At 37.4% G+C, this 21,720-nt stretch overlaps 3 protein-coding genes across 3 annotated transcripts; 2 read left to right on the top strand and 1 right to left on the bottom strand.

Annotated features, from left to right (window-relative positions):
• Positions 1–886: 886 nt before the first annotated feature.
• On the top strand, positions 887–5,841 carry LOC131796430 (uncharacterized). The gene is made up of 3 exons (XM_059114015.2): positions 887–1,110; positions 1,215–1,285; positions 4,940–5,841. Exons 1-3 carry the CDS (start codon positions 1,002–1,004, stop codon positions 5,285–5,287), a joined length of 528 nt encoding a protein of 175 aa, XP_058969998.2. The 5' UTR covers positions 887–1,001; the 3' UTR covers positions 5,288–5,841.
• A 3,739-nt stretch (positions 5,842–9,580) lies between these two features.
• On the top strand, positions 9,581–13,746 carry LOC131796406 (chondroitin sulfate N-acetylgalactosaminyltransferase 1). Its single transcript, XM_059113984.2, has 3 exons — positions 9,581–11,396; positions 11,954–12,110; positions 12,733–13,746. Exons 1-3 carry the CDS (start codon positions 10,052–10,054, stop codon positions 12,929–12,931), a joined length of 1,701 nt encoding a protein of 566 aa, XP_058969967.2. The 5' UTR covers positions 9,581–10,051; the 3' UTR covers positions 12,932–13,746.
• A 19-nt stretch (positions 13,747–13,765) lies between these two features.
• Positions 13,766–21,029, bottom strand: LOC131796407 (tropomodulin-3). The gene is made up of 8 exons (XM_059113985.2): positions 20,718–21,029; positions 18,919–19,192; positions 18,112–18,219; positions 17,463–17,701; positions 17,107–17,190; positions 16,593–16,652; positions 16,145–16,289; positions 13,766–15,463 (listed from the first exon to the last, which is right to left on the bottom strand). The coding sequence occupies exons 1-8, from the start codon at positions 20,841–20,843 to the stop codon at positions 15,348–15,350; spliced, it is 1,152 nt and encodes a 383-aa protein (XP_058969968.1). The 5' UTR covers positions 20,844–21,029; the 3' UTR covers positions 13,766–15,347.
• Between the last annotated feature and the right edge of the window lie 691 nt (positions 21,030–21,720).

Raw genomic sequence — 21,720 nt, forward strand, 5'->3', positions numbered from 1 at the left:
CACATGCATGATAAAGTGTTTACTAAATTTAGTATTTCTGACTGCGGAATCTGCGCAGTCGTAGATCTGCCTGTTCGGTTGGCGATCTAATTATAACCAATTAGTGAGGGGAGTTAGAAGCAGCAAAAAGTATTTAGATCAGGAATTTTCTTAAGAGATAAGGCTGTATGGAAAATGAATTACTTTTTCAGTTCAATGGTTTCACGCAAGACTTAGCTCATGCATTTACGCCACTGCTACAGCACGCGCCTAATCACTAAAGCGAGGCAAGTGCGGTCTCCAACGCAGTCAAGCGTTTTGTCCTACCGAAGTGGAAAAAAGCCGTTGAAGAAATAAAAGCTAAAAAAATAAACTGACCTCACTCAATTAGACCGTTAGAGATCATTTTTATTAAAATCGGCTGGTGTGTGCGCTTCTCAAAGCTTTCCTTATTAACTGAAAGGAACCGCTTCTTTGGCTTATATCTCTCCGGGTATTGTTCTGGATAATTACTCTCCTAGAAAAATCTACTCTGCTGTTGATGACGGCGAATCTAAAAAATGTCAAGGAACATAACACTCTGCTGGCAAAGACCAGTTTAGATATAGCCTTTTCTGAACTCTTGAATAGTTTTCGGTACATAAAGGGATAAAAAAGGCTTGTCTGCTAAAAGTTGCCGGCGAAATAATCTACACATGATTCATTGAGTTACGCAACCGTGACGAATCAGACCTCCTATTCCCGCCTGTGTTTTTTTATGTTGCCATGGTAACCAGATATTTCTCTTTTTGTTGAAAAATGTACTTTACACCTCTACACAATTGTTTAAATTCCGTATAAAAAGAGAAATGAGACGGGAAATTGACAGTTTCACTCACATGCTCGCCTACCTTAGCTAATCGAGCAATTTTACCCACACGCGCGTCTGCTTGAGATTGGATATTTTACGGAACATTTCCGCTTGTCATCGGGGATATTGTATTTCAAAGATCTTATCTAATTCAAAATTTATAACCCGTTACATGAATTCAAATCTTCATTTCACCGCCAACATGCATCGAGGTAACTTCGCGTGGCTGTTTCTGGTCATACTCGTCTCTGATGGTCTCCAACTTATGATTTGTGTTCCAGGTAAGCTACTTTCCTCTAAAATAACTCTCATTTGTTTAATTTTAGCAGTTTGCATTTCTTGTTTTTCCTTCATTTTAAAACGAATTCCTTTGCATTTGCTTCAGTGGACACAGATGAAAAACAAGAGAACTATTCAAAAAAGAGCGCCTTGCCGTTTGCCCGGCAGTATGAAGAGGTATGTCCTCGCACGCCATCTAATGAAAGCCAAGTCATTTTTTAATCATATGTAGCATAACGTAGTCTTGGAGGAGAGAATTTCCGATGGACCGTTAGAGAATAGGAGCCCCTATGTCCCTCCGTAAAGGATCAGTTAATTTCCATTTGTTTAAAGATCAAAACAAAAGTTTAATCAAAATTACAGTTAAATTTAAAGGGGTTTTACCTGCCCTTGTTAAAATCAGTTTAAAGTTTTAAACTCCAGGTTGAAAATCACTTTGCAGTGTATTTTTAGCGTTTTACGATAAAGAAGAAAAAGAAGCTTGCTCGCGAGAAGTTTTCGAAATTGTTATCCTAAAAGCAAGCACTTCGCACAATATTGTTTCGCCGTTTGTTTGTATGGGTTAAGCGTCAGTACGCTATTAGTATTTGCGGAGGGCTTTACCGGTTATCCAGAATTCAAATCTTACGAATTTGAATTGCGCGCGGGTGGGCTTGGCCACATTTGAAAAACAGAGAGCGCAAAATTGAAATTTCGGTTTTAAAAAGCGGTCAAGATCATTCTCAAACGCTGCGACAATATAATGGTGTCAAGGCTGCTTTTAAGGGGAGTAAAATTTTATTTCTAAAGAAAACATATCGTGGCAAACAAACAATGGATCACTCTCTAGAAAAAACACGCCATGCCGCCTGTGGTTGTCTGTGTTGACGCGAGCAATTTTTTTCCTGCTACCCATTTCAGATTTCTCATACCGAAAAGCAGCAGTTGTTCTTATAATAAAGAAATTTACGAAGTAAATTCGCTCCCACGAGGTATGAAAGTGAGAAGTACCACAACTGACTTTATCACCTTCATTATGTAGTAATTCTCAAGAGATTATTACTAATATTTCGCTTGCAAAAGCTTCTTATTTTAAAATATTTCTAAAATGAGCTCAGAATAAATAAATGCATTAGTAACTAATGCAATATAATTTTAACCTAAACGGTTAAATGTTAACAATGTACTTCTGTCGTCATCGCTGTAATCGTGTTTTTCATAACGATCACGCGAATATCTACTTAGAGACTCAATATTCGCTTGATACTTATGCAATTGTCCATACTGGTTAAAATTCAAGATCATATCGTTATGTGTTGTCTTTAGAAAACGTGCTGTCGATAAGGAAAAGCTCACAATATATCATTCAATAACATTTTCATGGATCAGAGCACAGAATGAATTTTCAAATCCAGGACAGTTAAAATTCAAATGAAGTGGCCTCAGTTTAAATGTGACGCAATGAATAAAGCGGCTGGTGACTTATCAGTTTGTTTGTCTTGTCTATTTAGGCCGTAAAACACATTAAAATGTAAATAAAATGACGGCAATTTTTTTGATAAAGTAAACAATTCGTGTCAAAAACAAATAACGGTTATTTTGATAGCAACGAATACTTTTCCTTTTATCAATACACAGTATGTTAAAGAAAGAATATGCAAATGAAGTTCTGGTTGAAAATTATTGCCTCCAATGCATGAATCAAAAGACAACGCTTCCAGATAAATAAAAAAGAATAAAAGATTAATTAATGGGGCAAAATCATGAGTAATTTAGGTTTGTTAATTTATAGATGGGTGTTCTTTTCAGTTAAAAAAAGAAAAACCCAGTTTCGCTTCGCGTATTATCCACGGAAGAAAATAAAATTTTTTTTAATAGGCCATAGAGGCCGTTAACTGCCAACAATGATTAACTTTCCTCGCCTTTTTTTATGTCTAACCAATATGCAAACATTCCTAAGCTTAAAACCGTTTGAATATCAAACACGCTGATTAATATTGCATGTGACCATGTCAGGGTGGATTCCAGAGTCGAATTGAGAGTGATAATCAACGGCTGAGTACAAAATGGGTACCAAATTCGAAGTTCTTTACACGGGATAGAGGTGGTAACCCAACAAACTGCCTGGAACAAAATTATACCAGACGAAAGGCATCTTTATTTTTAAATACCCAAGGTTGTTTAATGATGAAGAAGATTTTAAGTATGAAGCTTGCATTCATAACACATTAACAAGTTAACTTCGTCACTTGCATCACGAAATCATATATTCAACATGTTCAACTGCTGATCTAAGATACCTTTGTGATATCGAGGAGTCTACCGTTCTCTTCGCAAAGATCAAACTAAGCCAGTATTTTTATTCGAAAATTGAGCAACGGAGCATAACCAAATATTCAACGATTATTGTACCAGGTGATGTGTGACATCGTGATTTATTACCGGTGCGCAGATCTTTATTTTCCCGAAGGCGAAGGCTGAAGCAAACAATTTATCTGCGGAAAAATTCCGATTTGTTACAATCACGTAGTTCAATAATCGCATCATAACTCGATTATGTGATTGGAGAAGGGAGGAGCCATTTTCCAGAGACGAACGTTGATATAATTCGATACAAATGGCCCTTTGTTTACAGTGGGCTAGTCGATGGCAACTACCAAAGAGAAAAACAATCTACTTAACAAATAGACCCCATGTTGCCGTGCCTCTCCTCATTAATGGATCACAGATGACGTCCAATGTGGTAAGAGCAAAAAAGGGGGCACACCAGGCGCAACCGAGTGTGTCACTGACGTTCTTACCACATTTTGACGTTGTCTGTAATCTTTCACTGAACAGACCCACGGCAGCAGTGAATCTATTTGTTTTATATGATAAAAAAGCAAAACGTAACTAAAAATGACGTCACCAAGGTGTCTGTCCTCCGAGAGATTATGAAAAGTTTCTAATATCGTGGCAAGAACTAACCAAACTGCGTGTACATCTCAGCTTATCATTTAAAGAGATATACTCCGTAATGGCTGATTATAAAGTAGGTAGGACTTGCGTGCGTTATGTCATAATAGACCATACGTAAGAGCCAATCAAAATGTGTGTATAATATAGCTTTTCATATAACATGTCATCGCTATCCAGCTATACCAGACTGATATCGATCGTTACTGAAATTAACGGTTAGTCTCACAGAAATTCCCTATCGTTTGTCCAGCCACCGATTCTCAGATTGGTCACACCCAAAGTAAATTCATTAGAAATCTCTGATGTTCTCTGAAACAAACCCAATGAACTACGAAGAAGAAGCAATCAAAAGATTACCCACTTTGTTTATTTTTCGGTAAAGTAGAAAAGTGACACTGAGGTACTATAAAGCATTTCTTCAGCTGTCTCTTAATATTTACAGGATTTTCTAGACATCTTTGCATTTTTCTACACCCCCGGATGCTTTTCAATTTCTCAAAAAAATATCCTGATATTGTGATTAGGCCTATGTATGTAGATCTAAGCTGTTTGCGGCTTTGTACTGAATGCTAATACGCCTAAAAGGTCCTAATAGACGGGGCCTACCTGGATGGGAGACTTGAAAAAAAACCCTCTTTCTGACCTTTCGTTTACTCAAATTTTGTTTAAACCTTAATTTAGACAAATCAACGATATTTAGCTGGCCTTAGCATTCTCGAAATTAAGAATATTATGTCTTAGGTGGGCAAATTTAAGTTTAAACTGTCTTACTTCGGTTCCCTTTAAAAAGTCATGTGAATTAAAGTAAAAGTTTCAATTCATCAACGATTTAAATACAAATACAATTCAAGATTTAAGGTTGACGGCAAGGTTTACTTTTGGTCATTGTGATAGGCACGTGAAGGAGAACCTGGCTCCTACCAAGATGATTCTGAAGTCCCAGACAGAATGTACAAAAGAATTTTCTACACCCACGGTCTCGTATACAATCAAAGTCCAGAAAATCAAAGAAGCGAATCAAAGCCTATGGACGAAAAGAAACCTCTTCCAGCACGATTTCGAGAATTCCAAGCCAGTGATGCCGAACAAAAGTTGAAGACACTGATAGCTCTAAGAGATCGTGCGAAGTCAATCCATGAAGATCTTGCCCATTCAGTATTAAAACAAGAAGCACTGATGGAAAATCGTCGGGAACAGCAGCGCAAAGCTCCCGAATGGGATAAGATCCTGGAAGGATGGTAAAGAGGAGAAATTCATACATGGGATGGTGGTTAGCGTCTAGAGTAGATATAAAAGAACATAAGGACACGATAGCAACTTCACGCTGCTAAGAATAACTGGATAAATTTAAACTGTTTTTGTTTCATTTTTTGCGATGCATTATACTTTATTTTTTTTATATAAATATATAAATGTCCTTGGGTTTGTAGTTTTATTTCTTTTGTCACCCTTTTACCGAGCAAAATGTTCAACTTTGAAGCGAAGGATTTTTTTTTTTTAAATATGTTCTGGTTTAAAACTGAGTTAGTTATTTTCCGTAACAGCCTTGTCAACGTAATACCTTTTTCAAGATTGTTCATATTTTATATACAAGAATCAAATAGAAACACCATTTAGCGTGTACTTTTACCAGGGGTCCCAGAACCACGTCTATTTAGGCATTAAATAAGTTTTAATCTCATAATATTTAACCTCAAGACTAAATGATATTATTCTGTGGCATTAGTACTATTATATTGTAATTAGTGTTATGCGAATCACTTTGTGTTAATAAAGAAACCTGTGTAACCTCGAAACTGGATTAAGTTTTTTGGCAGCAGTCGCCTTCAGGCCCTTTGCACCCTTGCATAGTGTCAGGTGGCTTGTCAGTAGAAGAGAGAAATTTATGACACATGGAAAGAGCGCGGTAAGCCTACGGTCAGGCTTTCATTTTGGGTCTAGAAGCTGTTTGGCTTATTTCTTCGCTCAGACCCCTTGTAGATGGCGGGCCGGCCCGCGAGATCTGGGTAGAGGCAGAGGATGTGAAGAAATGATGGAGGTTTGGGTCGAGTCCTGTAATGAATGCCCTTCCCTACAGCAGAGGGAAAACTTCCCTACGCGACCCGACTCGTGTCCGCTCCTCCGACTTTTGCGCCGTTTAATCTTTAGCCCCGTTTTGCTTCTTGAGCGCCTGGAACAGGCTAGGGAGATGATTGTGGGGCATCGCCAGTGAGAGCCTGGTCACTTGTGAGTAGCCCGTTTATGAGGGGTGGGAATTGATGACTATGTTTGCAGGCTTAGTTGCATTCCGTATTAACAAACCTTAAAGCGAAAATTTGTACCAGTTTAACAATTCCAAAACCCGGATGACTATGCTGGAGGGAGAAATTTGCCTTCAAGGAAATATTCTCCTCACAAATATTTTGTGAGAAATTTCTGTTGAGAACTGCGCGTTTACTGCACGTTGCAGTAAATTTCCCCTGGAGAAACAACGTCGTAAAGGCAACAACGAATGATATCATACACCTTGATATAAAATGGACTATTTACGTGAAAGTTTACGAAGTTCAAACTTTCACTTTACTCTCAGAGGCTTCAAAATCGAATTTTTTCTTTTACAAATTTCTTAACACTTTTACCACTTTGAATGTTTAATACTTACCATAAGCACTCCTTTATAACTGACAAAGCTGGCAAGTGAAAAGGACATGAAAAGGGCTTACGATGAAATTGATCACTCAAGTTATGCTTAGCGTGCACAGTCGCGTTATGAATGCGTTTGGGAAGTTAGGGTATCACGAGGGAGGCATAAGAGTTGCTCAAATACAGCTGATAGCAACTACAGCTTACTGGCTGAATTTTAAGTTAAAGCAGAGTTGCAAAAAACACATGCGCGTGGGTTACTTTAAGTACATGCAAACGATGAGTCAAAAATTTTCTTCCTCGTGTACCACGAAACCTTTAGACCCGATTCTTAGCAACACATAAATGTTTGCCAGTTATTATTCCAACGTAACGGCGACATCTTTTGCCTGCGCCGTGATTTGTACTCAAAATTTACCCTCAGATTCGAATGAAATTTAAAAACGCAACCGTTCTGCTGTGTTTTGGTTTCTCTAACTCTTGCCAGCTTGTTAATTTAAAAGGTCTGTGAAAAAAGAATAATTTCAAACTTTATTATTTTGCTTGCGCCGCTGATTGTCGCAGGGCTCAGAAACAGGAATTGCTCAGTTATACAAAAATGGCGGAGTGTTTACTGTATATAACTGAGAGCCAAGTTGAAGACATCGTTTGTTTACATACGAACAAATTCAGGTTGTCGTGAAGAAAAATCAAGAGATAAAAACAAAAGCCAAAGGAATCACTCAGGCTTTTTAAGCATTCATTTCGTCAGTTAGGAGGATCTGTTAAAAAGATTATTCATATGCTGATTATTCCTATTTGGCTTTGAAGTTTTTTTTTCGATTTTTCGATGACAACTCTACTTCAACCATGTGTGAATCATTGCAGCTCGCATTGGAGACGCGTGAGATCCATTTGAAGATTGATTCAGACACTAAACTTCCGCGTCGTCGTTTATTTAAGTTGTTTGTCTTGTTGGCAATATTCCTTCCAGTTCTTTATCGCGAGCTAGTCACCTATAAGGCTTTGCATGATGATATCCGATTGAATAAAACTTAATCGATATCACTCAATTTCACAGCTACCCACATTTTTAATTGCTCACTATAGGGCACTGATATTATTTCATATTCTCTTTCAAGAGTTAACATCAAAACTCGCTCTATTTTTGGCTTTTAAAAGTTCGTAGACGTTCCTTAAGTACTCCTCTTAAACAGTCCTTCTCTGACGCATCAACCTTTTCAATTGCACGGCGCTCGGATCGTACGGCGATGAACTACTCCACGGTGTGAATAACTCATGAATCTCTTCAAATCCTTTTACAATGAGTAAATTACCTTTCGAAAAAATGAACGCGTTCATTTTAGTCCCCTATTCAGTACTATCCGGTCGATTGGCTATAATTTTCTTCAGTTTATGGTGAACACCAGGGCCGTAGCCAGACTTCAGAACAAGACGGGGCAAGTTTCGAGCGCCGAATGCGCGAGCCGCTAAGGGGGTCTGGAAATCTAGAGGCTCAGAAATGCTCTTTTAAGCATTTTCCGTGGCATTTTTCTTCAGAAAAGTGAATCTTGGACCAAAATCAAGACGAAGCAGTTGCCTCGTCTTGCCTTATGCTAGCTACGGCCCTGAACACTTTCAAGGCAACGAAGGTAACTGAAAGATTTTACACAGAATCATTATTTACCTAGATTCACGTAATAATCGATTTTAAAGGGTTTCAGTTACAAAGGGAGGCTATTTAGGGTGTTCAGTGATTCATGGCCTTTCATTTAAATGCAAATACTTTTAGTTAGATCACAGAACAGCACGATGATAGCAAAACATGCACAAATCATAACTTTCCAATTGAAATCCTTAAAACGCCCCATTTCTAATTATTTTTATTGTAAATACTAGCATCAATTCAAAATACTTCTTTGCAATAATAATTGTTGATTATGTTAAGTCTGGTCAAGAGATTTTACAGGTTTATGATAGAGCCTTACAAATGGCGTTAGTTTTTTTTACAAATCGTGAGTGCATGTTTCAATTCTTTTTTTCTCCCATGTAAAGAAAAGCGAAGCGAATGTCAATTGATGTTTCAACTTTTGAAGTTTTAGAAATCTCTAAATTGTTCACGAAAGGTACCCTAGGTCTTTTCCCACTTAGCAATTCATGTATGCAGTAGAACTCTATCGCGTCTAGGAAATTCGTTGTTGTTTTTTTTTTCCTTTTTTAGAGTCAAGTAGGTGGTTCCTCTAATCAGGGAGAAAAAAACTTTTATCAGGAAATACTCCGCATAGCACTCGGTTTTTTATAAATGTTCTACGAAAAGTAAAAGCGTGGAAGCTGTAAGTAGAGAAGTCATTTTCTATTTCCCCTAAAAGCTCACCCAAACAAAAAGCGTCAGCCAGAAAAGCTTCGCAGGAGTTCATTCAAAGCTAACGATTTATTGAAATTCTCAGTCAGAGCAATTTATTTGATCATTTAACGCGTATTGTGCCATGACTGTTGATCGGATATTTTTCATTTACTAAAAAAACTGGCAGACGCTTCATTTCCATATAAATTAGATAGAGACGTCAGGAATCATTTCAGTCGAGTTTATTTTCACGGTTTTTCGCTCTAACAACAACAACAAAGGAACTCATGTGCATTGAATGTTGTTCATTTTAGAAAGGTTCATTATATATCGATGGTTTGTGATTGTATTTCCTCAAAGAAAGGCATCAGTGATTCTGAAACGCTTCACTGGTCCACAATTTTTCCTGATAGAATAATGATATAATTCCAGACACGTTTGATACTATCACTTGCAAATCTTAAGTGGGTTCGGTTCAAAAGCTGTTTATCATGTTGTTAAAAAGCTTAGACCCCCTACTTTTGAAAAACTACGGGTTGTAAAGTCTTTTAAGAAATGAAAATTTTTTACGAAGATTATTCAAGAAAACTGTATCATACTTCAACGATGAGGTTTATGCTGTGAAGCCGTACACATCGAGTTACATCAGTATATTGGCGCAAATTAATATCGATCTTAGCATGTGACGCTCAGAAAAACCAAACGCGATCTCTTAGTTAAATTCGCAGTCGTGACAGTTGTCGCTCGAGCACGAGGTGTGAATCAGTGCTCGTAACAGTGGAACACGGGTACCAGCGCCATAAACCTGCCAGCACTAAGTGGACAAACGTGTATAGCAATGTGCGGCTCTTACATGGTGTAAGACACAGTATACGTCACACCATTGTTTTCTTATTTCCAGTTGTGATGAAATTCTATTGTGACGTATACTGTGTCTTCTACACCAAGTAAGATGTTCACCGGTAAAATAGATTGTGAGATATCTTTTAAATCATAGAGACACGGCGTTTTTGAGGAAGATGGTATTTCAGAAAATAAGAAGATGAACATGTACTGTAGCGATGGCGATTTCCTCTTCTCGATTTCAGAGAGTCACGCTGTATTCCTTGCTGTTCTTGGCGATGATTCTCGTTTACCAAATCTACCATCATGGAGGCAAGCTGCTTAGCAAAAATCAACAAGAACGAAAAGACGACTGGACCAAGCATTTGCAATCAAATCATGTGAAATTGTCTCGGACAAAAGCAGCGGTAGAATCGCCACAGCCTATTCGAAGGGACTTGAAAAAAACCGCCGAACAAGGGAATCCAATATTGCAGATGGAAGTGAAGAGATTAAAAACCCGCATAAATCGGAAAGATAGTCTTATTGAAAAGCTGACTGCTCAGTTAGAAAAGGAAAAATCTCGAGCAGAGAAATTGAATCAGGTGATTGGGAACTTGAAGGTTGAAAACACGCAATTACAGGCGGAAGTCGAGAGTTACTCTAACGGGGTCACGAGCGGTAGAAGTGAACAAAACACTGGCCTGAAGAAAGAACTCGGTTCCCTGATTAAAACATCTCCAAAAATCAGCGATATTCATATATCACAACGAATTCCATTTGAGAGTTTCGCCAAAACGCATCTCTTCGAATACTCCCCTAAAAAGAAACCGAAAGAATATATTTTCCACGGTCAAAATTCGAACACGCGGAGAGTAAAATCCGGAGAGCGCCATCTTGTCCAAGCACAAGATATCGGTGTTAACTTTATCAACACAAACACGTCATACCACGTAAGCCGCGAAAACATGGTGGATGGGGTCTACAGAATCGATATCAACACTGGTATTGATTATGAACTGTATTTCAAAGATCCGTCAGCGAATAAATTTATCACAGTGCGGCTTATTCGCCCATTAGGTGTTCTGCAACCAGTTGCTCTGCCAGAAGACAATAGAGGTCCGAATGAACTTATAAACTTAATTGTTCCCTTATCTGGGCGCCTTGAACGATTTCAACAGTTTATGGATATGTTTGTGGAAGTGTGCATTAAAATTGACAAAAACGTGTTTTTGACAGTGGTCTTATACGGAGCCTCGGACTTCAACACTGTAAAAACTACCCTCAAAGATCTGGAAGTTACGTATGGTTTTAAAAAGTATCAACTTATCATGCGGGATAAACCGTTTTCTCGGGGGAGAGCTTTACATGATGGTGTCATGTACTGGAGTAGCAGCCCGAAAAATGTTTTAATGTTTTTCTGTGATGTGGACATAACGATTCGCCCTGATTTTCTTCGAAGGTGTCGCATGTACACTCAAAGGAAGGAGAAAATTTATTATCCGATGGTGTTCAGCTTGTTTAATCCAAAGAATGTTTACGAACAAGGAACTATTCCACCACCCGCAGAAAAACTCAAAATTGGTAAGAAATTGATTTCATTTCTATGTTTAATTCACTTAGTAAGTTAACAGAAAATTGCTAGAGCAGTTCGAAGAAACTTCAAGTTTATGCATTTTGTAGCAAGTCTTTGTCTGCGCTGCGAGTACTGAGAGCTTCTCGGATATAATTCGGTTCCTTATGTTTTCTTTCTTTCTTTTTTACAGTACTCTTTAGAGATTTAATTTTCCTTTGCGCAAATAATTTCAATGGGTGATCTATGGTAAAATCACATTTTATTGTTAAACGCTTAAAACAAAGATTTGCTAGAGCCATCATGGTAGCTATCTTGGCGGGGACCGGAAATCGTGGGCACCAGTGTCGTGTTAACCACAAATCAAAATTATCACACTATTTTTTCTTATGGAGTTATAGTCACTGTCGCTACAAAGTGAAATGCACTCTTTGGTTTTAGTAGAACAAACTTATTTCGACTAAATCGACATTTTCCCCTGTTTTATGCAGTCGTCAAAACCTTGTTGTAAATGTCAAAAAACACCTTCGAACGTTTCTTTAGATTTCAACGTTTTAATTTATTGTAGACCGGAAGTACGGCTTTTGGCGTGAATATGGGTTTGGAATGACTTGTCAGTACAGAGCAGACTATCTTCGTGTTGGTGGATTTGATTTAAACATCGAAGGCTGGGGAACTGAAGACTTAGGATTGTACCAAAGATATCTGCAACAAGCAAACATCAGGTGATATTAATGTTTCACTGTAGCTCTTCGATTTTTCACCTGTCGCGTAACGCAGAGCTGCTGTTTTTCCGTCTCCCTTTAATTGTCTTTAATGAATCAACGAAAAAGCAACCAGAATATAAAATTACCATTTTAATTAAACTAACATAAGAGAATTGAAGTAATATAAAGGAGCTACTCCTCACAGTAAAAACCTGTCATACCCGCCGAGGAAAATCAAAAAAGAACCTGAAAGGGTCGGTTATTTACGCAAGGTCTAATAAAGTGTAGTGGTAATATACCTTTAAAAAGGAACTACTTAAAAAAACCCTCTTCAGTTTGCATGAGATATGTAATTCCGTATTCACTCTCACGCGACAATTTCTCAACACCCGTTCCCTTATTTACTATTTCTGTTTTATCTCTGACGAAGAACTTGCATTCGAAATGTCAGTTTTAGAAACTCTTCACGGTGGCCAATTTACATCATAAAATCACTTGACAAAAACAAAATAACCAAGTGCTACCCCCACCGACACAGCAAGTCAGTTTCTTTGGCAACTGGCCCCATTTATTATCACCACGGTTTGGCAGCCATAAATTTAAGGCATTTACAATATTGTTTACTTTTAATCTGTTTTAGAATCATTCGTGCCCCTGACAGAGATCTTTTCCATCAGTATCACGACAAAAAGTGCGACCCTAGCCTTTCTGAGGAGCAGTACCGGTCATGCCTCGGATCCAAGGCGAAAGTTGAGGGAACACACACTCAGATCGCTATACAGCTGACAAAACTTAGAGAGAAGTATGAACCAGAGTCACAATCTGAGAACGGTTATTGAGATCAAACTATTGAAAGAAACAAGTGCCAGCCCGTGACACGTGACCGTCACGAGGTGAATTAAGCTGCCCACACGAGGAAATCAACAAAACAGATACAATTCAAGAGCCGGGCGCTGCCTTTGAATTCAATCATGAACTGAGTCGATTGTTTCAATGGCGACAGATCACATCAACGTTGGGAAAGTTACGAAATGTTGCGTTTGTTGTAACCTGTCTGGAAATTCAAATTTTACATGAAGTTTCCGTTTGAATGGAACCACAATTCTATTCCCTTTTTGAATGGAATGTTGAAAATTGCAACAAATTGTCCTTCTTGTTCGATAGAAATTAAATAAATACAGATATTGCTAAAAGCTCCATTCATGTTTGAATTAGTGTATGGTTATTCTTCAGCCCGTTCTTTTAGTCTAGTTCAAAATGTGGCCAGCCTTGGCCAGTTTTACACTTTTGTACCTGTCATGTGCCCTTCCCGACGGTATGGCAAATAACACGGTAATTGAGACAGGCTAAAAGGAAGATTGGCCGGAACCAGGTATGGGAAAATATCAAGAAACGTGACAGCCCATGTTGCATAATATTTCCTTAACAGGATTTTGCCACAAACTGTAGTTTTCATTAGTTCCCCTTGCCACCAGCTGTACCTCTCACTTGTCAAAAAGATCATGTTTCCTAGGGCGGCAATATAAATTACGGCATTTGAAACAATTTCCATAACTTCACTATACCAAAGTGAAATAAGTATATTGTGCACGTCAAAGGTACGGCGTTCAACACGTGTCTTTAAGAAAGAAAATACGTTAAATAACGCCATGATTAAGAGCTTTAAATTCATCTCAGTTTTCAATACCTTTATTTTCGACAGATTAGAGTTAATTTAAAACTAGCGCTAGCCACCGCCTGTAAATATTCAACTTTCTCTCGGAAAAAAAAAGAAACCACTTGAGAAAAGTTAGTTAAAAACTCTGCCCAAGGTCAGCCAGGATTAGAAAATGAGTTATTTCCTTCGCGAGTTACTGTTACGAATGGAAGGTGTTCAAATTCAAATTGAAATCTTTCCGCGCTAAAACGCAAGCTTAACGCAAAACGTAAATCCATGTTGTAAGAATAAATGAACACATACGTCAGATGTATTTTTGAACCAAATAAACTAATTTACACACAAATTAAGAGGACATGACCTTCGCAGCCGTGAAATCACAATCGCTGAGATACAGCACACTTGTGTTCAAAATTGCCTAAAAATGGATGAGGATCAAATTACTTTTACGATATTACAAAAGCAGCAATTTGTAAATGGCTGAAAAAGACAATGACCAAAAACAAAAAAAAAAACCCAGAATAAAATTGCGCACTGTTGTGCAAAGAAATCAAGTAACGAGAAGCCTCTGGCAGAATTATGACTTACGATGAAAACGAAACTTCCCAGGACAACCAATGAAAATGAAGAAAGAGCAACTGCAAGACGTTGCCGGTCTTGGTGTTACAAAACATTTTAAGACTTCACATAAAAGGGAATTTACGCGAGCCAGGAAATACAAGCTAAGTGTAAAGTCGATGCTAGTATTTCAACAAACGAAAAAAACACCCCCATTATAAACAACTCCTGAGATGGAACGAAGAGAAGATGAATACCTCACGAAAACTTTTTATTTGACTTGACAGGAAACAAGCCCACAGCAGTATGAGATTCAGTCTCTTTCATAAAATACGCCAAATTAATTACTTTCAAAGTGAGGGAAGCCACAAAATATATAGTTTGGAGATGGAAAAACACCAAAACAAAAGTAGTTTTACTAAAAAGTAAAACCAGTGGTGAGAGATAGAGAAGATTGAATCTGATTGCAGCCTGACCGCCACCTTGGGAAAGTTTTTGAAGCTCCTTCAAATGAAACGCAAGTTAAGCGACCAGAAGGTGTAAAGTTGAATTTTTTTTTTACACCTTTATACTGCTCCGTCCACTCAAACGTACTCAGCGTTATGAAAAATTACAACAACTAACTTTAACCTACAAGGAAGCCACAAGAAAATCAAAGATTCTCGATACTTGAGTTCTACCTAATAATATTCCGCACAAATTATTAAATTCACTTCCAAGAATGAGTCTCTAACTCACCCTTAGCATGATGGATTGATACTAAGTTAGTCCCTTTATAATACTAACAAGAAAGCAGTATCTGCATATCATTATAGGGGTAGCTACCTAATTATCAACACTGGCTACAACTTTGAATTAAAGAATACAAGCTGAAGAACATTACACAAGTTCTGTCTTGACACTATTGGCACAAGCTCACCAGGGAGATTACCTGGATAATTTTTTAAGTCACTTCTGTTTCCATACAGATTTATTCGCAGATAGAGTGAACCTTCATCACAGAAGTTAATTAAAGAATGAGAATGACAATATTTGAAGTTTTACTCTTCATCGTCTTCTTCCTCCTCGTCCTCCTCTTCTTCGTCTTCGTCTTCTTCCTCAATAGCATCATCTTCTTCTCCATTCACATCACCATTCTCTACCCTGTCCAGTCGAACTAAAAACAGAAAACAAAGAATTCACTTCAGTAATTTAAACTAATGCCATTATGTGTAAGGTCATCTACAACAGAAACATTACACTGAAACCTGTAGCAAGGGGACCCTATATTAAGCGGACATGAAACCCTAATCCAAAACAATTCCTTCCACATTTACTGACACTAAAGTCAACCCCTTTATTCCCTGAAACCTTTATAAAGTGGTTCCTTAACTCTTAAACTCCCAGAAATTATTAACATGTAACTTCTCCCTAAAATATTCATACACTATCCCGCAAACAGGTAACGAGAATACTCAAACTAATCAGGAAGAAGTTGATATCTTGATCCAACACCAGATTTTTGTAACTAGGGGGAGAATTGAAAATCTTGGAAGTAAAGAGTTAATGAGAAATTTTAGCTTCATTTCTATCCCACTGCAGTTTTAACATTACAATTTTCACACAAGAAAAAAGTTTTTCCCTTGGTATTAATTAAGACTAATTCTATCTGGCCAAAAAGACCAGACTTAAATTGTCACTGATTGCAAACTATTTTCTGTTTGGGAGTTTCGGTAACAATAACTAATTGCTTCCCAGGTGATTTATCAAGCAAACACTAATGATACAACCTGGGTGCAAATCTAAGAGCCAACTGACTTTCTTCCCCCTGTTCCCCCAATATATATTAATAACTTACTTGAATCATTGTTTCGGACCATCAACTCTGCTGCTCTGATTCTTGGTCCTTGTGTGTCAAAACTCATACCAAAAACAAGCAGTGTTCTGTTCTTTTCCAAAGAGGTGACAATTTTTTGTTCAACTTGACTACCAATAATGGCAGACTATAAGGAAAAGCATAAACAACTGGCTCAACAGTATGAAGCAGCACAGAGTAACCAAACTTAACACAAGCTGTAGACATAAAAAGATTGCTCAGCATGCTTCACCACATTTTCAGTATCCCAGAACCAATAGAAAATATGTTAAATAGTACAGATTGAGGATGAAACTTAATCATTGTAAGACCACAGACTTATGTGACCATCAAGGAATGCATAGTTATCGTCATGATCATAATAAACTGCAACATTTATTTACTGAATGGGTTGTAAACAAGCACCTTCGATAAAAAAATATATATTCACCTGATTGGATAGCCTCAGTGCTGTCAAGTTAGTATTGGTTTCTAGAACTTTCATGATTGCCTGAAAATAGAGAAATATTAATGCTATTTAGTACTTAGAGATCAGCATATTGCTTCTCATCACCAAAAATCATGTGTTACTTAAAGCTGACTGTCGACATGAAAGGAGAGAAGAAAATCAATTTATCACATGCCAGGCTTATATTGCCAGTTTCAAGGAAGATAAAATGAAATATTGGAAGTTGAAAAAAATTGGGTGTTTATTTTTTGTTTATTAGATATTATATCCTTCACAATAACTTGTTTCCAAAAACATTTGGTCTACATTTATAACTTCTCAGATATAATTGTTGAGTACCATATTTGCACGCAAGTGATTAATATTTTAGTCAAATAGCTTCTGTGTGTTTTCCATCAACCTTTGTCATCTTGAACAAGGGCTTCTGAAAGATTTTAACAAAACATTCCACAAGTTACTGCAAAAATGAACTGCAGAAATAATGTCAGCTACACACCATGATTCCATCTCCAGTCAGGAAGTTAGACTCCAGGTTGATGCTCTCTAAGGTCTTGTTTTTACTTAATGCCTCTGCAAACATCTGAGAGAATCAAACAGCAAATTTATTTTCAAACAAAATGTAGATGTCTGTCAAACAATGTTATCAACCAGGGGAGGGGAAGATAGTCCTGTCTTTCATGGTTACTGACTTTTGTTGCAACATGGTAAGTAGTGCTATCAAAATGATTTTCCCTGAAGATCATAATTATTGCTTGAATAACAAGCAAAATTGTCAAAAAATTGGAAACAAATGAGACAAAAACTGTTTTTTGAATGCACTTCAATTCAGAGTTTATCCTAGACAAAGAATACCTTGGCAGTCTTGTCTGTCATCTGTGTGTTGGCTAACTGAAGATGTTTAAGATTGGTATTACTTTTCAGTGCCTTAGCAACATCTTCAAGAATCTCTGTAGTGACATCTCTATGATTGTTCAAGTTTAGATTTGTCAATTTTGCATCATTTCTTTTGAATTGTTCCATTGCTTTCCCAAGGTCCAACTCATTTACAGCTGTGAGGTCAGGCTTTTTTATCTTAGTTGCCTTTACAACACCTGGGATTAGAAAAGGAATGATGTTAATCTTTCATTGTACTTTAGCAGCTGAAAACTAAAACTGAATTCACCAAAGGCAGTCCTCTGCTGGATTCAAACGAATGAGCTAGGCAATATAAGTATAATACTGCTCTAACAACTACAGGCTGTAAGTCTACTGCCTGTGATCAAGACAGGTCTTAAAACCAAATCCACTAACAAATGTTTTATAGTTTTTGTCAGCAGTTTTGAAGAAGTTATAAATATGAAATCTGCCTTGGTTGCTCATGGAAGTTTAAGGGTTAAGCCCTTTCATAAATATGAAGTTTTGTAAGTTTCCCAAAGACAAAAGCACAGGTTGTATATAGCACCCATGCTTTGCAAGAGCACAACCCTGAGAACATATAGGAGTACTGTGGTGTTTAACTCACCAGGTTTGTATTTCTTTAAGCCACTGCCTCTTAAAGCTTTCCCAGCTTCCATCTTTTCTGCAAAGTGACTCTGAGTTTGGGTTAACATGCCATGCACACCAAGTATTGCTGGAAGAACAATATCAAAAACAATCAAGTTCAAGAGGGAAGGATTCCAACAAACAGCACTATTTCATTTCATTACACTCTGCCTTCAGGTAGCAGATCTTGGATATTTTTGGTCAACTTTTTTTTTTGATATAAGTATTAGCTCTAACTCCCTGATCAAATTTGTAATTCTCCTTTCTGTCAACCATACAATTCTTATCAGGTTAGTTCAGAGAATTTAGAATTGAATCAACTAATTATCCCCAAATTGATAGTTTTCTTAATTCTCATCACTTATATGGTTGATAATGTATTGATATTGTAAGGAGAAATTCTGTCTTGGTCACTCATGGGAGTTAAAGGGTTAAGTAAGCTTGATACAAGTTTCCTTTTAACAAAAGCTAAAACACATAACTCCTATAAAAATGTCTGTCTTGAATATGCAGCAGCCTATGTATGCTATAGACTGTGTATAATGCAGATGGTCAACTATACAAATATACAAATAATTTGTTACAATGGAGTCTTGATACTGTGATCACTGGAAATCTCAAACTTGAGACACCATTTCATCACCACAAGGAGAATGCAACTAGAGAGCACATTTTGGAACCTTCTGGTCAATCCCTTAGAATTTCCTGATAACTATATTCTACTGATTACAGTACTAAAAAGTAACACTTGAACCTTTGCACAGAGATCAATGGTCGTTTCATTTACCTGCAAGTTCCATCATTTCCTCATCAGTTGCATTATCTAAAACCTCACTGAGATCATCAGGGAGCAGTGGAGTTGGATCTTTTTTCCCTGGCTGCTCCTTTGGCCGCCAAACTTTGCCACGCGTTTCTTTCTTGTATGGAACATAATCTGAACGTTCTTTCAGATTCTTAGCCTGTTCCTCCAGGTGTTCCAACAGATGTTGTCGATCAAATGGTCCAGTGTTATCCTTTTCTGTCTGGTTTTCTTGCCGCTCATGAACTGGGAGAAGGGCATTCTTTTAAAGAGATAAAATGTGAAGGAAATATTAAAAGTTTGTTGTTAAGAAAGGAAAACAAAAGTCTGAGTTTCTAATGAGAATTGGAACCTTAGTCAATACCAGTTTACAGTCAGTTGCTTCACTTTCAGATTCTAAAAGAACTTGTGTGAAAGCTGGGGGATACAATAGCTTTATAAATTTCAAACAAGGATAAATCTTAAAAGGTCACTAGAATGAATAAAATAATAATCACAAATTTTAAAGATTATTAGATAACTGATCATTTTCACAACTGCTTTAGCTGTGTACATAACTGCAAAGGTATTTCATCTTTTCTAAGTAAATTCAGTTCTCAGGATGCAACATCAAGTTAATAAAAGCAGTCTTTCAGGAAGTGCAAGAATGCAGAGTGCATGGCAAGAGTGTTTAAATAACCCAAAAAGCATTTTTTTTTACCAGTTAAATTGTAGCATCTGTTGAAGCCATTAAAAATAGATCTGTATTACTCCATAACAAAACACAATTTCAAGTGGACCTACAAGGCACTTGAACAATCTATTAAATCTGTTCTACTATCAGTTTAGTGCACAAGTAAATGCAACATCTTTGCAAAGTCTTTGCAATCCTCACAGAAAGAAGATCTCCTCACCATAAGAATTAGCATGCATGCAGGCTGACAGATAACAAAACCAGCTTTTCAAAGTTTCATGCTAAGCTAATGCTATAAAATACTTAGGACTTATCATGTCAATGTAACTCCTTCCTGAGATAAATTAAAATCCGCGCGGAAAATCCCTGCATTTCTTCTCTAACTTTATCGAGACTAGTCTAAGGAAACCAGTATCCATGAAGAGATCTGGCTGCTATCAAACTGCATCGTTACTATATTTACTATCTGACCAATCACACTCATTATATGAATAGCATTGACAAGTAATTGACGAGGAATATCAACCCAAAAACATTCACTTCAAGCGGAATTATGTTAAGCTTTTTTCCATGAATGACGATGAAAAAAAAGCGACTTTTAAAAGTACCATAGTGGCCAATATCCGAATCAAAAGTTAACATAAACACACGCTCAAAGTCTAATTATAGGTACGTCTTCGTGAATGTGTAAAAGACTGGACTTCATAAAACTGATCATAACATTCACTTTGTAGGTTAAATAATTCAAACGAAGGTTAACTTTCAGGTGATCCAAAATATAGCCCTTATAAATCAGTGCTGTGTTCGAGTATAGGGTGCGTGAATCTAGTCACCATGAATGCAAATTACTACAACATACACTCAGCATGAATGTATGTGAGATCAAAAAAGAATCATCCACGTTTAGAACAAAAACATCCTTACGAAACTAGGTAAAAGGCTAAAACAGCGATGTTATCGTGAAGCTCGGTGAGTTGCAAAAGCAAAGAAAGCATATCGAACACATGACATGCTTCGATGCCAGCAGGAGCGAGCGACTTACGACTTGGCATGATGGTATGATTACTTGAATCACTGGAGGGACAGCATGTCTTTCTTTAATATAAATTCTTACCTCGGGATCAATAGCTGCATTGAGGTCTGCTAACTCCTCTGGAGACAGAGCTTCCACTAAAGAATCCTCATCGATGTTTTGGAACTGATCGAGATCCACAGACTCTTTTTGCTTCACCCAAGACATGGCGTCCAACTTAGTGCCCAAGTCAGTAAGATTTCGTCAAAGTACTCGATGAATATGACTTTTTCTGCCAAGGATGTCCTTCTTTTGGACAGATACAAACTAAAAGCGGGAAAATAACCGGTTATTTCCCTCCTTGGACGAGAAAATTGAGGAAAATTTCATTCACAACACTCCCTTATTCGTGTGACAAAATACTCAAGCTCGACCCAGACCCTCCGCGCTCATAAATATTCTTCACAAAGTGTTATGGGCGGTGTTGAGTGAAATGATGAGTTTTGCTGGATTGTTCTGATAAACAGTCATCCAAGATCGGGCTCCGTTTCAAATTTATAACAAAGTTAAATTGGAACAGCATGGTTTCCATTGCATAATATATCGATTGATTACGAAGTTTAGCGATTACGAAGCCGAGCTAATAAAGTTACTAAACTTTTACTGAGGTATTTTTTTGCCAAATATTGTTGTCCCTGTTTAGCTAGAGTTAAATAAAACCTTCTCGTCATTTTCGAACTTTATGGACATTAATGGCACATCACTCTTCTCGAATCAATTATTTAGCGGATTTCGAATGTTATCTCCATCACCATAGAGCTTAAGAGTTAATATGAAAAATAAACACTTCAGACTAGATGATTGCCTCTGTCACTACGATTTCTTTTACGTAACGGTCACAGATTGAAAGAATCATCTGCGTCATTCGAATAACGACTCCAAGGAAACAAACCAATTCTGACGCCTATAGAACTGTGATGCTTAAATTTTACAGAAGAATGGATCAGGGATCATTCTCTGTCTCTAAGCAATCTTGTAAGAGCGAAACCCTCGTTGGCTGGAAGCTGAAAGTATCAGTTTCCATATCACAGACATCGCACCCACA

The sequence above is a fragment of the Pocillopora verrucosa genome, chromosome 1, assembly GCF_036669915.1.
Source record: "Pocillopora verrucosa isolate sample1 chromosome 1, ASM3666991v2, whole genome shotgun sequence".
Classification (NCBI taxonomy): domain Eukaryota; kingdom Metazoa; phylum Cnidaria; class Anthozoa; order Scleractinia; family Pocilloporidae; genus Pocillopora; species Pocillopora verrucosa.

Bases quoted from the DNA above. Each gene is read 5' to 3' on its own strand.
- LOC131796407 (XM_059113985.2), bottom strand. From the start codon at position 20,843: ATGTCTTGGGTGAAGCAAAAAGAGTCTGTGGATCTCGATCAGTTCCAA. The intron at 19,193-20,717 runs GTAAGAATTTAT...TCTCTTTAAAAG, and splicing joins ATGCAGCTATTGATCCCGAG to AATGCCCTTCTCCCAGTTCA. The intron at 18,220-18,918 runs GTAAATGAAACG...TTGTTCTTCCAG, and splicing joins GGAAATGATGGAACTTGCAG to CAATACTTGGTGTGCATGGC.
- LOC131796430 (XM_059114015.2), top strand. From the start codon at position 1,002: ATGAATTCAAATCTTCATTTCACCGCCAACATGCATCGAGGTAACTTC. The intron at 1,111-1,214 runs GTAAGCTACTTT...CATTTGCTTCAG, and splicing joins ACTTATGATTTGTGTTCCAG to TGGACACAGATGAAAAACAA. The intron at 1,286-4,939 runs GTATGTCCTCGC...TCATTGTGATAG, and splicing joins TTGCCCGGCAGTATGAAGAG to GCACGTGAAGGAGAACCTGG.
- LOC131796406 (XM_059113984.2), top strand. From the start codon at position 10,052: ATGGCGATTTCCTCTTCTCGATTTCAGAGAGTCACGCTGTATTCCTTG. The intron at 11,397-11,953 runs GTAAGAAATTGA...AATTTATTGTAG, and splicing joins CGCAGAAAAACTCAAAATTG to ACCGGAAGTACGGCTTTTGG. The intron at 12,111-12,732 runs GTGATATTAATG...AATCTGTTTTAG, and splicing joins CTGCAACAAGCAAACATCAG to AATCATTCGTGCCCCTGACA.